Raw genomic sequence first — 18790 nt, 5'->3', positions numbered from 1 at the left:
CCACATTTTATTACATTACAGCCTTATTCTAAAATTGATTAAATTGTTCGTTTTTTTTACTGATCAATCTACACACAATACCCCATAATGAAAAAGCAAAAACATGTTTTTTGATTTTTTTTGCAAAAAAAAAATAAAATACAAAAAAAAAAAAAAAAAATAAATATATATATATATATATATATATATATATCACATTAACATAAATATTCAGACCCTTTACTCAGTGCTTTGTTAAAGCACCTTTGGCAGCGATTACAGCCTTGAGTTTTCTTAGGTATGACGCTACAAGCTTGGCACACTCTTCTCTGCAGATCCTCTGCAGATCCTCTCAAGCTCTGTCAGGTTGGATGGGGAGCGTCGTGGCACAGCTATTTTCAGATCTCTCCAGAGATGTTAGATCGGGTTCAGGTCCGGGCTCTGGCTGGGCCACTCAAGTACATTCAGAGACTTGTCCCGAAACCACTCCTGCGTTGTCTTGGTTGTGTTCTTAAGGTCATTGTCCTGTTAGAAGGTGAACCTTCGCCCCAGTCTGAGGTCCTGAGCACTTTGGAGCAGGTTTTCATCAAGGATCTCTCTGTACTTTGCTCCGTTCATCTTTCCCTCGATCCTGACTAGTCTCCCAGTCCCTGATGGTAAAAACCATCCCCACAGCATGATGCTGCCAGTACCATGCTACTGCCAGCACCATGCTACACCATAGGTATGGTGCCAGGTTTCCTCCAGATGTGACGCTTAACATGAAGGCCAAAGAGTTCAATCTTGGTTTCATCAGACCAGAGAATCTTGTTTTTCATGGTCTGAGAGTCTTTTAGGTGCCTTTTGGCAAACTCCAAGCGGGCTGTCGAGCCTTTTACTGAGGAGTGGCTTCCGTCTGGCCACTCTACCATAAAGGCCTGATTGGTGGACTGCTGCAGAGATGGTTGTCCTTCTGGAAGGTTCTCCCATCTCCACACGGGAACTCTGGAGCTCTGTTACAGTGACCATTGGGTTCTTGGTCAACTCCCTGACCAAGGCCCTTCTCCCCCGATTGCACAGTTTGGCCTGGCTGCCAGCTCTAGGAAGAGTTTTGGTGGTTCCAAACTCTGTCCAATAAGAATGATGGAGGCCACTGTGTCCTTGGGGACCTTCAATTCTGCAGACATTTTGGTACCCTTCCCCAGATCTGTGCTTCGACACAATCCTGTCTCGGAGCTCTAAGGACAATTCCTTTTGACCTCATGGCTTGGTTTTTGCTCTGACATTCACTGTCAACTGTGGAACCTTATATAGACAGGTGTGTGCCTTTCCAAATCATGTCCAATCAATTGAATTTACCACAGGTGGACTCCAATCAAGTTGTAAAACATCTCAAGGATGATCAATAGAAACAGGATGCACCTGAGCTCAATTTCAAGTCTCAGAGCAAAGGGTTTGAATACTTATGTAAAAAGGTATTTCTCTTTTCTATTTTTAATATATTTGCAAAAATTTCAAAAAAACTGTATTCACTTTGTCATTATGGGGTATTGTTTGTAGATTGATGAGAACATTTTTTTATTTACACCATTTTAGAATAAGGCTGTAACGTAACAACATGTGGGTAAAGGAAAGGGGTCTGAATACTTTCCTAATGCACTGTATTTTGAACATGGCCGTGTAGCGTGACCTTATACATAACCTTAGGAGCTGGACTGAAGCTGGAGTCTTGGGGGAGAAAGGGTATTGTCTGGCTTTTTGGACCATATCAAATGGAAGAATGGAAATAGGAATTGGTCATGGAATCTGAACGGAGCAACAGGATGCGACCCAAACCCTCCCTCTCTGCCCTGAGTGTTCAGGCCGATGCAGTCTGGAGCTTAAATGCCGTTAAGTCCTGTTTGCTTTGAAAGCTGGCATTCCGTTCCTTCCTCAGCCCAGTTCCATCCTTTTTGTAATAGAAACAGCCCCCTCTCTTTCAGCAACTTGTCCTCTCTACGTTCCCCCTAACCCCCTAACTTCAGGAGTGTGAACCCCCTTGCCCAAAATGCTCAGAGGGAATAGGCTTAATCCCCATTTCCTCCTGGAGGAATTTGGACTGATGAGCTTCCCAGCTCTGTACAAATGGGTCCCCCAGCAGAAGTAAAGAGCGAGCTAGCCAATACCAGCAGGGCACATTTGAATATACAGCACAGCCAGAAACCTGCACACAACAATGTAGTCTTGGCTTTGGTCTCTAGATTTTTATAAGATCAGTGATGTATGGAGACAGAAATACAGTATGTCTATGTGTCTCATTGGTCTATGTGGGTTTACCTGCCTATGATGAAAGTATGTTCTTTGAATTGCAAGATATGGTGATCTGTATTTTGTGACTGTCTGACACTCCTTTGTTTTGTCCATTGGAGCTGACACACTCGGCTATGATTTGTCGGTCACTTTTTAGGACTCTCTAAATCCTAAATGCACAATAATAGTAGAGTATTTGGTTGGGACAGAGAAAGAACTACCATATTCCTCTATGCTGTTCAGAATGAGCTTTAGCGGCGACAGTGAGAGAACGGGATACTCAGAATGAGCTTTAGCAGCGACAATGAGAGAACGGGATATCCAGAATGAGCTTTAGCGGCGACAGTGAGAGAACGGGATACTCAGAATGATCTTTAGCGGCGACAGTGAGAGAACGGGATACTCAGAATGATCTTTAGCGGCGACAGTGAGAGAACGGGATACTCAGAATGAGCTTTAGCGGCGACAGTGAGAGAACGGGATACTCAGAATGAGCTCTAGCGGCGACAGTGAGAGAACGGGATACTCAGAATGAGCTCTAGCGGCGACAGTGAGAGAACGGGATACTCAGAATGAGCTTTAGCGGCGACAGTGAGAGAACGGGATACTCAGAATGAGCTCTAGCGGCGACAGTGAGAGAACGGGATACTCAGAATGAGCTTTAGCGGCGACAGTGAGAGAACGGGATACTCAGAATGAGCTCTAGCGGCGACAGTGAGAGAACGGGATACTCAGAATGAGCTTTAGCGGCGACAGTGAGAGAACGGGATACTCAGAATGAGCTCTAGCGGCGACAGTGAGAGAACGGGATACTCAGAATGAGCTTTAGCGGCGACAGTGAGAGAACGGGATACCACAATATGACAGACCTCACAGCTCACTCAGTGGCCTGGAAGCTTTTCAAAGGGCTGTCAGGTTCGAAGATGTCACAAGAAAAAGAGACAGAGAGAGAGGGAAAGAGAGAGGGGGAGGGGGGAGAGAGAGAGTGAGTGATGTGTTCACTGTGATTTGATGAGACGTTTCGTTTTTTCTTAGAGGCAGCTGTGTGTGGTTATGTGATTTTATTCACATGTACAGGTGTGTATATTGTGGGTGTGTGTGGCTGTGAATGTGTTCCTCTATCTGTCTGGTGACTCAGGACCAGACTGTCTCTTGGGAGTGTTTTCCATGAGTCATCAATCCCTCCTCTCCCTCTCATGCACACACATAAATATGTCTCCTCCCATGGGTCCATGGCCCCCACTCATTTCTTGTGATGCCTTCATCCACAGTACTCCAACTTTCAGCCCCATCTCCCTCCCAATACCTCTTCATCTCCCTCCCAATACCTCTTCATCTCCCACCCAATACCTCTTATTCTCCCTCCCCAATACCTCTTATTCTCCCTCCCAATACCTCTTCATCTCCCACCCAATACCTCTTATTCTCCCTCCCAATACCTCTTATTCTCCCTCCCAATACCTCTTCATCTCCCTCCCAATACCTCTTATTCTCCCTCCCAATACCTCTTCATCTCCCACCCAATACCTCTTCATCTCCCACCCAATACCTCTTATTCTCCCTCCCAATACCTCTTCATCTCCCTCCCAATACCTCTTCATCTCCCACCCAATACCTCTTCATCTCCCACCCAATACCTCTTATTCTCCCTCCCAATACCTCTTCATCTCCCACCCAATACCTCTTCATCTCCCACCCAATACCTCTTAATCTCCCTCCCAATACCTCCTCATCTCCCTCCCAATACAGTCTCTCCCTCCCTGACTTCATGCACTATGTATGACACCTCTCCACCTTTCCTGGCACCTCTGTGCCCACTAACCCCCCCCCCCCCTTCTGTCTATGGTAAAGTGCTAAAACAGCATACTGTGTTATCACCTCCTACAGTACAATACAATACAATACAATACAATACAATACAATACAATACAGTGCCAGACAGACAGACAGACAGACAGACAGACAGACAGACAGACAGACAGACAGACAGACAGACAGACAGACAGACAGACAGACAGACAGACAGACAGACAGACAGACAGACAGACACTTATTCCCTTCTACAGTACATCTCAGCGTCTATAATTAGTCCTGTGCATGCACGAAGAGAAATGGAATTTCCCTCCTGGCATGTTGTTTGACTGCCTCTTGGATCCTAGTGCCTTCCCCATTACCTTTCTTTACGGCCCCATTCTTTACTACAGCCGATGACACATTTATAGAGGTCCAGAAACTTTGGATGTTACAGCTTTCCCGGGCCAATTTGATGGATTTACTTCCTCCCTTATGGAAGCTCTTTAGGGGATTGATGGCCTTTGTGTGCAATCATGACACATCCCAGAAAGGAACAGAACACAGGATCATTTTAGTCTCTTGTCTCTGATTGCTGACGTCACAAGGTCGATGTCAACTACCCCACCCATGCCAAGTAGTGTCACAGTTACACCAACTTTTCCCTGGTGACTTCGCCACATTGTTTGCTTGGTAATTGCTCACATGTAGCATATTACTGAAGAACACAGCTGTTATTTTGTTGGAGCGGCTGCTTGACGCAGTTAACCAGAAGTGCAACTTCTCAGTTTTGGACAGAGGAGCCTCTGAGAGTTGTAAAGCGGGCCTACATAGGCCAACAGATGTTGATTCAACCCAGCTCAAAATAGAAAGCCTGTCCATCACACCCAATTTAAAATCTTCTCAAATCACATTTAGTGTTCGTCATTGGCCACAGCAGCACGACTGTGTCCATCTGCTTCAAATAACTTCAGGTGACCAGTCCAGATCATAAATAAAGTGTCTGCTATGAAATGGCACGTAGTACGTGTTGATTTAGTGGTTGAGACGACTGAGTGTTCAGCTCATTAATTGAGCGCCGAGATAACAAAAGAACAACTGCTGCACGGCAGCACCATGTACAACGGAGACCACATACCGTGTTCCCTACATTCAGCAACCTAAACACAGCCACTGGACCAGATCTCTTTAAACTACTACTCGTACCTCTCTTGACCAAACACTTTCAGTTTATTGTATGTGCCTGTGTGTATATTTCTGGGGGCGACTGTATGAGTTTGTGTATGTGTGTTAGTGTGTGTGTCGCCCCCCCTACCCAGCGTTTTCCATTATGATCAGGGGCTTGTCCAGCCCTCCCTCCCCACTCCCTCCCTTACACAAAAGAAGCCCTTTGTTGTCTGGGAGAATAAGGAGGTGGCAGGAGAGAAGAGTCTGGGCTGTGGCCCACTATGGGCTGCTGGGCCTCTCTGACCAGGGGGAACATGAAGGTCAGATGGTCCTTTAACAATGGCCACTGCCCGCTCTGCCTCTGGATGGACAATGGAGCAGCCTCCCTGTCGCTGACGCACGCCCCCGTTGTTGTGGTCCCCAGCGCTCATCGTCCCTCCCTCTCTCTCTGTATTTATTTCTGTTTTTGTAGCACCCCCCATCCACCCTTCCTCCAAAACTGACCCCCTCTGTGACCGTGTTAACTGTTGAACATCCCAAGGTTGCCCCCCTCCCCCCCCTCCCCACACGCATACTGTATGTTCAAGAGTACTGTGTGTGTGTGTGTGTGTGTGTGTGTGTGTGTGTGTGTGTGTGTGTGTGTGTGTGTGTGTGTGTGTGTGTGTGTCTGTGTGTGTGTGTCTGTGTGTGTGCGTTCAATTGTTCAGTAGGTTGACCATTTCTCTCTCGTCACATCCTTGACACAGATTGCAGGGAAGTTTGATGAGGTCACGCTGTATGTTTTTGAGAGATGTTTGGATTGTGAGCTATAAGCTGTCAGCTCAGATGGTAGAGCTGAGGAACCTATGGCAGTGGATGACCCGCAGACGCTTCAGAATGTCCAAATATGTTTTAAGTAAAACCAGCTTATCAGTTTTAGAGATTTAAAACAGTTAAATGTTTGTATTATTGTTTCTCCTCACTGTTAGCTAGTAAAATTAGCTAGCTAGCTTGCTGGATAGCCAATAACTGTTATTTAAATCTGTTTGGAATCCTATCTTGCGTCATGCCTATAATTTTGAGATAGGACCAGTTGGCCGGCCAGATGGGACCGACCGGGATGGAATTGTTAATAGGAATCAGGCAATTGTTTATAATCATGCAATTGGTAATAGGAATCAACAGAGTCAAGTAATGGCTCGACTGTCTGCATGGTTCTGTGGATGGGATCAATGAGTTCAACAGCATAACAGACACTTGATCAATGAGTTCAACAGCATAACAGACACTTTATCTCAATGAGTTCAACAGCAAAACAGACACTTTATCTCAATGAGTTCAACAGCATAACAGACACTTGATCAATGAGTTCAACAGCATAACAGACACTTTATCTCAATGAGTTCAACAGCAAAACAGACACTTTATCTCAATGAGTTCAACAGCATAACAGACACTTTATGTCAATGAGTTCAACAGCATAACAGACACTTTATCTCAATGAGTTCAACAGCATAACAGACACTTTATGTCAATGAGTTCAACAGCATAACAGACACTTGATCAATGAGTTCAACAGCATAACAGACACTTGATCAATGAGTTCAACAGCATAACAGACACTTGATCAATGAGTTCAACAGCATAACAGACACTTGATCAATGAGTTCAACAGCATAACAGACACTTGATCAATGAGTTCAACAGCAGATCATACACTTGCATTAGAATAATGAATTGCAGAGCATGACAGTTAAGCTGACTTCAGAAGATTCACTTTAGAGTAGATGTCGGGAATTAGAACACAAAGTGATTTTTGTTGGATTTTACGTCTATGATTAGACTCATGGGGGTTTTGATTAGAAACCTTTTGTTTTAACTAGGAATATAGCTTCATAATCCCTTTATCCATTTTATTATGGCCTTAATGAGCCACATTATGGTTTGTTTTTTTAATAACTGTTTTATGGAAAAGGAACACATCCGTTGCTAAAACTGTACATCACTATAGAAAAGTACAGGCTGAGCCTGAACTAAGTAAAAAATATACATCTAGTGCAATTTTATTTCCCTCACACGACAGGCATACACCGACACAATCACACACAGACACACAAAACAAACACACAGAGCACACACAGATGCACACACACACACTCACACTCTGAAGCAACTGTCCAGCTGTTCTCTCCCGTATTTGGGTTCTGTCAGCGCGAAGGTTGATTTCTATCCGTCGGCCGTGTCAGATAGCATAGCTGAGCTGAAAGCGCTCTCGGATGCACCTGGAGCGGCAGCAGGAGCGATCCAACCAAAATGTGCCAAATGACAGGGCCTGAAGAGGCCTCTCACAGCCTATCCTTCATAATGATAAAGTGACATGTACCAGGAACATGGTGTGCTCAGAGAACAGTACAGTGTACACTGTTGTACAAGGGGGCTTGGAGGTGGCTGCTACGCTTCACGCTTCAGCAGAGCCTCTTTATCCTGACTGTAACCTCAGAGTTAACCAGCTGTTGGCCCATTTCCACCCCTCTCTCTCAAACAACCCAACAACTTGCACCCCCCCCCCCCCCCCCTACACACATACACACACTACCCCAACCCCACAGACAAACACTATTAGAAACTACTCTTAAGAGGTTTTGTAGGGGGAAGCAAAGTTCATTCTTACCACAATCCTGTTTCTGGAATTCAGGAATTTCACAGCAAACAAGCGGTGGAGCCAAGAAAGTATGTATGGGGTAGACCGGCAGGGCCGAGTGGTGTTCTGATGTCTTCATCGTAGCGCTTACAGGAAGAGACGTGGCTTTTAATGAGGTAATACAGTACTGGAAACAGGCTCTGGAAATGAAATGGGGGAGTTGTGGTGAGATATGTTTTTGAGGACACGGCTTGGAATAGCTCCAGGGCAATTTCTACATTTCTTATGGCTGCAAAAAGTCCAGAACAGATCATTAAACTTGGCTAATGAAGTAACGTTTGACTTCCATCGCAGACATGAAGCATTATGATAGATGAAGAGAGGCCTCTGTGGCCTGCGTCATGCCAACACAAACACAAAGACACTGTTCTTTGTTCCCAATATTGAAGATTTCAATTTCAACTCCTACACAACCCACAGAATGGTACTCAGGACAGTGACAGATTAGAGGGATTGCTTCATTCCCAGTAGATGAAGCCATTTCCTTGCTCTGTCATGGTGTGAAATTCTTTTCAAAACAAGCAAGTTAGAAGATTTCGAACAGAAATGTCCAATTTCGGTGTCAAGAACATTTCCCTCCGATACTGGACTTGGAGTACCCTTATCGCTGCCACTCGCCGTACTTCCTCGATGATGTTTCGGCTGTGGAGTTTTTTTAGGAGAGTCTTTACAATGTAGGACATCCCTGCTGTCTGCAGCTGTCCCGCGAAAAAGTGAAAAATCTGGGTCAAGAGAGAGTGACGACCGGGGCAGGTGCCGAGGAAGTCAGGGCCCTATCTCCCAGTCATAAACAAACACCCTGCACTCACATCTGCAGTCATGAAGTGCTTTGAAAGGCTTGTTATGGCACACATCCACTCTACACCCACCCAATTTGCATACCGCCCCAACAGATCCATAGACGACACAATCTCAATTGCTCTCCACACTGCCCTCACCCACCTAGATACAGTAAGAGGAATATCTATAGTATGTGAGAATGTTGTTCATTGACTACAACATTCAACACCATTGTCCCCTCCAAGCTCATCACCAAGCTTAGGACCTTGGGACTGAACACCTCCCTCTGCAACAGTACATCACTGGGGTTGAGCTCCCTGTCATCCAGGACCTCTGTATCAGGCGGTGTGAAAGGAAGGCCCGGGAAAATCGTTAAAGACTCCAGCCACCCAAGCCATAGACTGTTCTCTATGCTTCTGCACAGCAAGTCTGACACCAACAGGTTCCTGATCAGATTCTATCCCCAAGCCATAAACCTGCTAATTAGCTAACAAAATGGCTTCATGGACTATCTGAGTTGACCCTTGTATTTGTCTTTATGCACACTCACAGGACTCTATACACACACACACTGACAGTCCAACACACACACACACACACACACACACACACACACACACACACACACACACACACACACACACACACACACACACACACACACACACACACACACACACACACACACACACACACACACGCCACATACCATCTTCATTTCCGCTGCTGCTACTCTGTTTATCATATATCCTGATGCCTAGTCCCCTTACCCCTATACATATCTACCTATATCTATCCAGTATCCCTGCACATTGCAAATATGCTACTGGAAATGATCCTTTATATAACTTCTTACTTTCTCGTGTTCTTCTTTTTTCTTATTTTTATTTGTTGTGTGTTTTTGTTCTACCTTGTGTTATTTTTAGTACTACATTGATATTGATTTTCTGCATTATTGGGTTTAGAGCTTGCAAGAAAAATGGCATTTCACTGTATTTGTGCACATGACATTAAAACTTGGAACTCGAACATTGCTCCTAAAGACCGCCAGCGCCACAGCCCTGTCTCCACAGCACATTCTCAACACACTGCTATAGAACCAGAGAAGAGCACATTCTTGTCTCACAGCCCTGGTCCCCTGCCTCCACAGCACATTCTCAACACACTGCTATAGAACCAGAGAAGAGCACATTCTTGTCTCACAGCCCTGGTCCCCTGCCTCCACAGCACATTCTCAACACACTGCTATAGAACCAGAGAAGAGCACATTCTTGTCTCACAGCCCTGGTCCCCTGCCTCCACAGCACATTCTCAACACACTGCTATAGAACCAGAGAAGAGCACATTCTTGTCTCACAGCCCTGGTCCCCTGTCTCCACAGCACATTCTCAACACACTGCTATAGAACCAGAGAAGAGCACATTCTTGTCTCACAGCCCTGGTCCCCTGCCTCCACAGCACATTCTCAACACACTGCTATAGAACCAGAGAAGAGCACATTCTTGTCTCACAGCCCTGGTCCCCTGCCTCCACAGCACATTCTCAACACACTGCTATAGAACCAGAGAAGAGCACATTCTTGTCTCACAGCCCTGGTCCCCTGCCTCCACAGCACATTCTCAACACACTGCTATAGAACCAGAGAAGAGCACATTCTTGTCTCACAGCCCTGGTCCCCTGTCTCCACAGCACATTCTCAACACACTGCTATAGAACCAGAGAAGAGCACATTCTTGTCTCACAGCCCTGGTCCCCTGTCTCCACAGCACATTCTCAACACACTGCTATAGAACCAGAGAAGAGCACATTCTTGTCTCACAGCCCTGGTCCCCTGCCTCCACAGCACATTCTCAACACACTGCTATAGGACCAGAGAAGAGCACATTCTTGTCTCACAGCCAAACATGACATATATTATTTTTGTGTGTGTATGGAGAAAGAGAAAATAATTCTTCCATGCGGCAGTGTCTGCCCTCCTCCTCCCCTCCTATTTCCCAAACAGCATCTTTCACGTTTCAGCCTTTTAATTGCTTTAGCTCCAAGTTCTGCTGTCTTTTCCCCCCCTCTCCCTTTCTACACCTTCCTCTTTGAGTGAAAGGAGCGGAAGGCACTTCGGTGCTGATAAAGATCGCTTTTGGCTTCGCTCTGTCTAAACCAAAGGGAGAGGGCTTCACTGGACTGGAATCATAGCTGGAGAAAGGCCTTTTTGAATTAGAAGCTCTTGCAACTCTGGTACTTTCTCAGGTATTTGTTCATTGTCTTTGTTTAAGAGGCCTCAGCAGTGTCACCCAACCAGTAGAGAGAATATATCCATGGAACATCCACTGTGTGTGCTGTACAACTGGTTTAAAACAGCCACCTGAAAGCGGTGAATGGCGAAAGAACGAACACATTCTCTGCTAGTGCACATTGCAGAGACCTTGTTATATTCCCATCAAAATGAAAGTACACTGTAAATGGGGGTCCAGTTCAGATTTACTTAGGTACACACTCTCTTGTGGGCAACGGATAGAAAAATACGTTTCTTTGCAGATATAATCATGCTTTCTTCGCAGTGTTGTCTATCCTACAGAATGTCCTATGTTGCGCAATGACAACTGTATTTTGCTAATTTCTTTTGTGATGTTTTGGTTGATTGCCCTTTGCAGGTTTCCACTTCCTGTGATACCATCACACCATGCCTGAGGGGGCGGGCCGAGGCAGCCAGAGAAAGCCCAGCAACCAAGGTCAGAGGTCAACACTGGTACTGTCACACCTGTGACGCTATTGTTGTGTAACGTCAGAGTATTCTATTCAACATCAGATGTTTTAATATGCTCTATGTCAATGTAAATTCATATTTTCAATGTGTTTATCTTGTTTTGTTATTGTTATCTTAGCAGTTTCACACTGTAGCTACAATATAGTAAAAGATGCACTCTGGGATCTTAAGCACAATACATGTGTAACGAATTGGATTCATAACATATCACACAAATTGCAAAATTTGTATGAAATCATATATCACACGAAATGGATGACGTAGTGCACAATTGGATGACATAGTACACAAAAAACGGGGACCCCTTTCGGCTCGTGAGCACCACTTTCAAAACTATTGGCTGAAATGATACAAAAGTTTGAGAGTGCATCTTTAATGATAGAGACTGAAAGAACTCATTAATGAGATAGCATTATGAAGAGCCACCAAGGTTGATTCTTGGTGTAACATTGAAGTTCTTGTTAAGGGTGTAGAATTAGACTGCATGTTCTGAATACTGCATGTTTTGTTTTTATACTGCAAAGTATAATGTTGAACAATGTCTAGGGGTAAAAAGAGAAGAAATCTCTCTCTGCACGTATGATTATACATGAAAAATAGGCTACAGAGCACGCCCAAGATAAGGGTGTCCGGTTAGCATAGAAATGACAAAATGTACAAATTGTCAAATTGACGAGAGGGAAGTGGAGAGACCATGGGAGGGCTCTGAGCGTGACTATATTTAGGCCTTAGTTTGTCCCCCTTCCACCCCCCAGTTTTTCCCAACAAAGAGAGTGCTTACATTAACGGAGGCAATCATGACTGAAAATGTTGTGGAACTGCACAGACAATTTGGATTGTTTAAGGGTGTTCACTTCTTATTGGAAAGTCCTCTGTAAACATAGGGAAGTTGGAAGGCCTTAGAGAGGCCTAGCTTTGGCTCGGCATTGTAAAGGGTCACAAGATAACATTTCTGGGATTTATTGTACTGCATTGCACGTTCATTTATTCCAACATAGAAAATACTGTTTCACATAATGCAAAGTATATTATACTGCTTTTATATATTTTTTGAAACATTTGTTTTTTCATTCTTTCTTTAAACAGGAAAGCCTTTTAGTCACTAAGGGGTCCACTATATTTTCACTCACTTCAGGGGTTCTCTTTATATGATGTCTTTTTTCAGGTTACAGTTACATTCTCCTAACTAATTTGTCCCGTCTAAAGCATTATGTTTCACTGACTGCCTGTCCCTCAGGTGTATTTAGCTCAAGTGAGAATGTTTGTTTTGTAGAATGCCCAGTGAGTTTCATCTAGATTAGCACAAAGAAACACAGCGTGCTTGTTCGTCTTACTCACAGAGCCCAGTGGAGGCCCACCAGGCAGCCCACGGCACTTTTGGTCAAACACATCTCACAGAGACTGAGCCAGAGGACAAGGGAGCTACTGTGTTGCCCTGTGAGCACTAGGTCAGCGTGACTTGGCCAGGTTGTGGTTAGTCAGCGAGGCAGGGGACCAGGGTGACTCCCTACTAGATTGTTGTTGCTGATCAATCAATCAAATTCATTTTTACATCAGCAGATGTCACAAAGTGCTATACAGAAACCCAACCTAAAACGCCAAACAGAAAGCAACGCTGTTGGAATCTGCTAATGACCCCTTCACTGAGCTCATTTGCACTTTCCCCCTAGAAACTGCACCGAAGTCAAACGTGCTCTCAGCTAAAAACAGTGTGTTTTGATTCCAACCACATCCTCTGGTGGGTTGTCAGGTGCAGGCCTCGTTCAACACACACAGGCTGTTCTGTTATGTCAGCGAGCAGAGGACCATCTCTCCCCTAAACTATGTCATCTGTTTACTTTCTCTTTCTCAAAGGCCGTCTTTGACACACACACTGACTTGAAACTCCCCCAAATAATCAGTATTCCAAAACACCAAATAAGGTGAATGCAACATGAAAAGCCAGCATGTCCTTTTGGTTTTCTCTGCGGGGTTCAGAGCTTTTTTTCTGTTTCAGAAAGAGCAGAAAATAGCAACTGTGCCAAGCTTTCGCCTCCTCTCTGCCCTTGCTTCATCATTGGCTTGAACCCTGAGGTGTACTAAAACAGGAAAAAAATTCTCTCTCTCTCTCTCTCTCTCTCTCTCTCTCTCTCTCTCTCTCTCTCTCTCTCTCCCTTCCTCTCTTCCTCTCCCTCCCTTTCTTTCTTTCTTTCTTTCTTTCTTTCTTTCTTTCTTTCTTTCTTTCTTCTTCCCTCCCTCCCTCCCTCCCTCCCTCCATCCCTCCCTATGGTGGTAGGGCCTATGGTGGTGAAAACTCTCCTGCAGCTACCCTTAAACCCTATGCTCCTTTCTCCTCTGTTTCTCTGCTTGTCTCTGTCCTCTCACTCTTCTGCTCCATGCTCTCTCTCTCTCCCTCTCTCTCTCTCTCTCTCTCTCTCTCTCTCTCTCACACACACTCTGCATGTCTCTTGCTAACAATGACAGTTCCTGTCTCTGTAGTCTCTGTAGTCTGAACAAAGTCAGACTCACAAAGTGCTCTAGAGAGGCCATTGCCAGATGAACGAGGTGAGATGGAGGTGTGCTGTCTGGGGGGAAAAACGATCAATTGTAATAACTGTTAGTTGAGTTGGAGTGTGGTTGACGTAACTGAGTTTGGTTGAACGGCGGACGGGCGGTGGATCCAGGCCAAACAGTTCAGTGTGGGGTGTGGAGCTGGCTGGTCAGTGGTCTGAGAACTCTGCCTGTATGGGACTGTCTGGGAGCCGAGCCCAAGTGTGGCAGTAGCAGCAGCAGTGTGGTGAATTACTCGTTGACAGGGACATGGTTGTGGTTTTGCATCCCGTTCTGGAGGCCAGGGGAGAGGCTGAGCTCACTCTTTAGCAGGTAGGGGACTGTTGCTGTTTGCTGGAGTAGGTCTCTAATAGATTATAACCGTCAGTAGATGAAGGCATGCCCCTTTTGGCACTGCAGGAGACTTTTAGCACTGCTGATTGAGTTAGTGGGGCTGTCCTTAGCCCTCATTGGACCATTACTGGATAAATGGAAATAGTAGACTGTTCAAGGCACTGACCAGTGTGGTTATGCTTTATTTTACAGTAATATTTACCTGATTTGGCTTTCTGGTTACATGGTCAATAGCTCATTCTTGTTTTTATGGGATTACAACACCACCACTGTGTACAAGTTTGTAGAAGGTAGTTTAACAATACTGTATTTAATTGTTATATACTGTACCAGAAATGACCCATTTCTGCAAAATAATGTCTTAACAAATACTCGGGAAATGGCAGCTGAAACAAATAAAGCGCTGTACACAACTCAGCAAAAAAGAAATGTCTTCACACTGTCAACTGCGTTTATTTTCAGCAAACTTAACATGTGTAAATATTTGTATGAACATAACAAGATTCAACAACTGAGACATAAACTGAACAAGTTCCACAGACATGTGACTAACAGAAATGGAATAATGTGTCCCTGAACAAGGGGGGGGGTCAAAATCAAAAGTAACAGTCAGTATCTGGTGTGGCCACCAGCTGCATTAACTACTGCAGTGCATCTCCTCCTCATGGACTACACCAGATTTGCCAGTTCTTGCTGTGAGATGTTACCCCACTCTTCCACCAAGGGACCTGCAAGTTCCCAGACATTTCTGGGGGGAAATGGCCCTAGCGTTGAGATTGCCTGCAATGACAACAAGCTCAGTCCGATGATGCTGTGACACACCGCCCCAGACCATGACTGACCCTCCACTTCCAAATCGATCCCGCTCCAGTGTACAGGCCTCGGTGTAAAGCTCATTCCTTCGGCGATAAACGTGAATCCAACCATCACCCCTGGTGAGACAAAACCGCGACTCGTCAGTGAAGAGCACTTTTTGCCAGTCCTGTCTGGTCCAGCGACGGTGGGTTTGTGCCAATAGGCGACGTTGTTGCCGGTGATGTCTGGTGAGGACCTGCCTTACAACAGGCCTTCAAGCCCTTAGTCCAGCCTCTCCCAGTCTACTGCGCACAGTCTGAGCACTGATGGAGGGATTGAGCGTTCCTGGTGTAACTCGGGCAGTTGTTGTTGCCATCCTGTACCTGTCCCGAAGGGTGTGATGTTTGGATGTACCCATCCTGTGCAGTTGTTGTTACACGTGGTCTGCCACTGCGAGGACGATCAGCTGTCCGTCCTGTCTCCCTGTAGCGCTGTCTTAGGTGTCTTACAGTACGGGCATTGCAATTTATTGCCCTGGCCACATCTGCAGTCCTTATGCCTCCTTGCAGCATGCCTAAGGCACGTTTACGCAGATGAGCAGAGACCCTGGGCATCTTTCTTTTGGTGTTTTTCAGAGTAAGTAGAAAGGCCTCTTTAGTGTCCTAAGTTTTCATAATTGTGCCCTTAATTGCCTACCGTCTGTAAGCTGTTAGTGTCTTAACGACCGTTCCACAGGTGCATGTTCATTAATTGTTTATGGTTCATTGAACAAGCATGGGAAACAGTGTTTAAACCCTTAACAATGAAGATCTGTGAAGTTATTTGGATTTGTATGAATTATCTTTGAAGGGCAGGGTCCTGAAAAAGGGAAGTTTCTTTCTTTGGTGAGTTTACTACTATGAGTGTTGGGTAGGTTAGTGTGCACAGGACTGGTCACCTCAGATATGGCTTTGGACATATATCCTGTGTTAGTACAATAATGTTAACATGTTTAACCCTGATTGTGGCAGTATTATTCAGAGTATTACATGTATCCACTCCAGACCTTTGGGCTCCCTCTCCGACCTTCTCTCTGATCTCATCTCAGCCCACGTCTGTGTTTTGGTGGGCTGTCTTAAACATTTTGACGCCAGGGAAAATACTGCGATTGTATATACCTACCGTGGAGCAGCTTTGGTGATACGTCAGTGTAGAAAAATCTTTCTGAATGTTCCACTTGAGCCCACATGGGTCTCTTGAGTTGAATCCATTCTACTCTCATGACTCAATTGCCAGTTTTCCCCCAAAATATTTAATTACAGTGACATTACTGTGTAAAAGAGGATTAGTTGAATCAACAATATCCTACTCAGCCATGATTAAAGGGTTCCAAAAGGGTCCTCCGGCTGTCCCCATAGGAGAACCCTTTTTGGTTCCAGGTAGAACTCTCCCAAAAGGGTTCTGTCTGGAACCAAAAGGGTTCTACCTGGAAAATAACTCTTTTAGGTTCTAGATAGCATCTTTTTTTCTAGGAGTGTTAGTTTTTCTGAATGGGAGTGTAGGAAAACAACAGCTGCCGCCCAGGCTCCAGGGAGAGGATAAAGACAATGGCTCAGGTATCAGCTTTGACTAGAGCAATATAGCACTGCGTAATGCAGTGATTTGACTTATGACCATGGAAACTCTATCCATGTACACATACTGCAAGTTTATAGTCTGTGTTAGCCTCAAATAAGGTAATTCCCAATTGGGCAGCCGTGAGGTTGAAAATTAAACTTTGGACACTCTCCATGGAAAACCACTAATATTCATTGTGTAACATGTCTGCAATTAGAAAGTATAGTAAGATTTTGGAGCAATTATACTGATTATATCATTTTTCTATATAATTAATTAGTAACGATGCATCTGCCCTTTTGCAGTCAAGTGTCTTAACATAAATATCCAGTGTGTTTATAGAATAAGGGCTATTTGACCACCTTTTAACCGATTGTAAAAACAAACCAATTTAAAAAAAAGTTAATGAATCCTTGTTTATAATACATTTGACTTTAATAGGATAGCTTATCATAATTTACCTTTTTGTTTCCTGAAGTGATAAAAAAATGTTATGCACACATGCACAAGGAGTCTCACCCGGCATCTTACTAAATGGAGATTACCCCCAGTCAAGCATTCACTTCTATGTTTAGCTGGAGGGCATATTCTGCTGTCTTTCTCTTTTTTCTCTACTGAAGCCAAGTCATTTTCTGTCCATATAAGACTGGAGTCATTCTAATGCTTTTCATGGAATCAGCCCAACGTAGATAAACACTGCCCTTCAAGCAGCTCATGAGTTTACTTAAATCAAATTCAGACAATTAATTCTGCGAAAATGCTTTAGAATCGTGTGTGAATGTCCTCGAGCAAGGAAACCATTGTGAATCTCTGCAACAGCTAATGGTTAAATGAAGCTTCTGATAGATGGGGATACACACCTCAGTCACAGACAAACAATTGCGCCATCATGGTTCATTGCGATTCATAGTGATATCCTGATTACAAGGTGGGATTCCGGTAACACTTTAGGAAGAAAACAGTGGCCCTGGCTTCTGTTGAGGATGGCATACAGTAGCTAAATAAGGAGTTGTTTTCGTTGTCGTCATGTAAGGGTTCGTGAGCGAGAGAGGGCATGTACCAGTCCTTTAAACTGAACCATTATGACGCAGGAAGTGATGGATTGTTCCTCTCGGTTGGCCCTCCCTTTCTAAAGTGGGCAACCATTGTAGCACCACCAGTTCTACATTTTACTCTCGACACAATGAAACTATTTCTTCGTAGCCTGGGCTTATTTCATGCTCATTTACCATGACAACCAGTCTATATTCTCTCAAATTGTTTGATTGCAGACAGAACCTTTCTCTGTCTAGTGTTCTGTTTCCTGTGTTCAATTGGCCTTGCCTGACAACGCTGAGATGGTCCCAATAAAGGGGGTCGCTGGGACCTCAGCGAATTTAGTCCACCGACCGGCAGATCAAGCTGGGGGGAGGAAATTGGTCTCTCTGTTTCCTGTCAGCCCTGAATTGGCTTTGTGTGTTTTTGCACAAAAGTGCAGGAGGTTGCCAGAACAAGAAGATTGACAGCGAGATTGTAGCAACCAAACTGTGAAAAAAAGAGAAGGTTTTCTCGTAATTACACCTTTTTTTTTGACACCCCTTGTTTCCTGCATGGCAGCTTTGTGGTCATGTTCAGAGGAACACAAAGTAAGCTGTTCAGTCAGCCTGCTCTGACTTTCATGGCAGAAACCAACCTACATATTAGTCTTGTAGCTGTACTGTAAGTACTTTGTCTAGTTGTTCCAAAAAAGATGAAGGCAAAGTGTTCTAGCACCTGTGTCAACCTATTTCCCAACTGCTGCTGGCAGCCCAACCTGGTAATTTGAACTGATTTCTTTTTATACACTTCAGCGAAGTGTGAAAGTGATCCAAGAAAAGCCTGTCGGGTTAAAACAGGCCTGCGTGGTTGGTTGGTTGGTTGGTTGGAGTAGTTTGTGTTGATTTATGTTGGCATGACATTGACTATCTCCTCCTTTTCTCTCCATCTTCTCCCTTCTCCCCTCACCCAGCTGCCAAGCGCCCCTCCTCCGTGTCCTCCCTGAGCAGCATTGTGGGTAGGATGACCTCGTCGGAGCGCGCCTCCCGCGGGAGCTGCACCTCGGTCAACACGGT

At 44.8% G+C, this 18790-nt stretch overlaps 1 protein-coding gene across 1 annotated transcript in view; it reads left to right on the top strand.

Moving 5' to 3' along the window:
• The window catches only part of plekhg2 (pleckstrin homology domain containing, family G (with RhoGef domain) member 2), a 45069-nt gene that overhangs the window by 4736 nt on the left and 21543 nt on the right, over nt 1–18790 (top strand). Inside the window, exons 2-3 of the mRNA XM_082955534.1 lie at nt 11314–11391; nt 18688–18790. The exon at nt 18688–18790 is cut by the window's right edge and continues 301 nt beyond it. Coding sequence (XP_082811660.1) covers nt 11343–11391; nt 18688–18790 — 152 coding nt within the window. The 5' untranslated portion in view covers nt 11314–11342. The remainder of the gene's footprint in view (nt 1–11313; nt 11392–18687) is intronic.

The sequence above is a fragment of the Salmo salar genome, chromosome 09 (assembly GCF_965601325.2).
Source record: "Salmo salar chromosome 09, fSalSal1, whole genome shotgun sequence".
Classification (NCBI taxonomy): Eukaryota; Metazoa; Chordata; class Actinopteri; order Salmoniformes; family Salmonidae; genus Salmo; species Salmo salar.
This window is presented reverse-complemented; position numbering and strand designations above follow the sequence as displayed.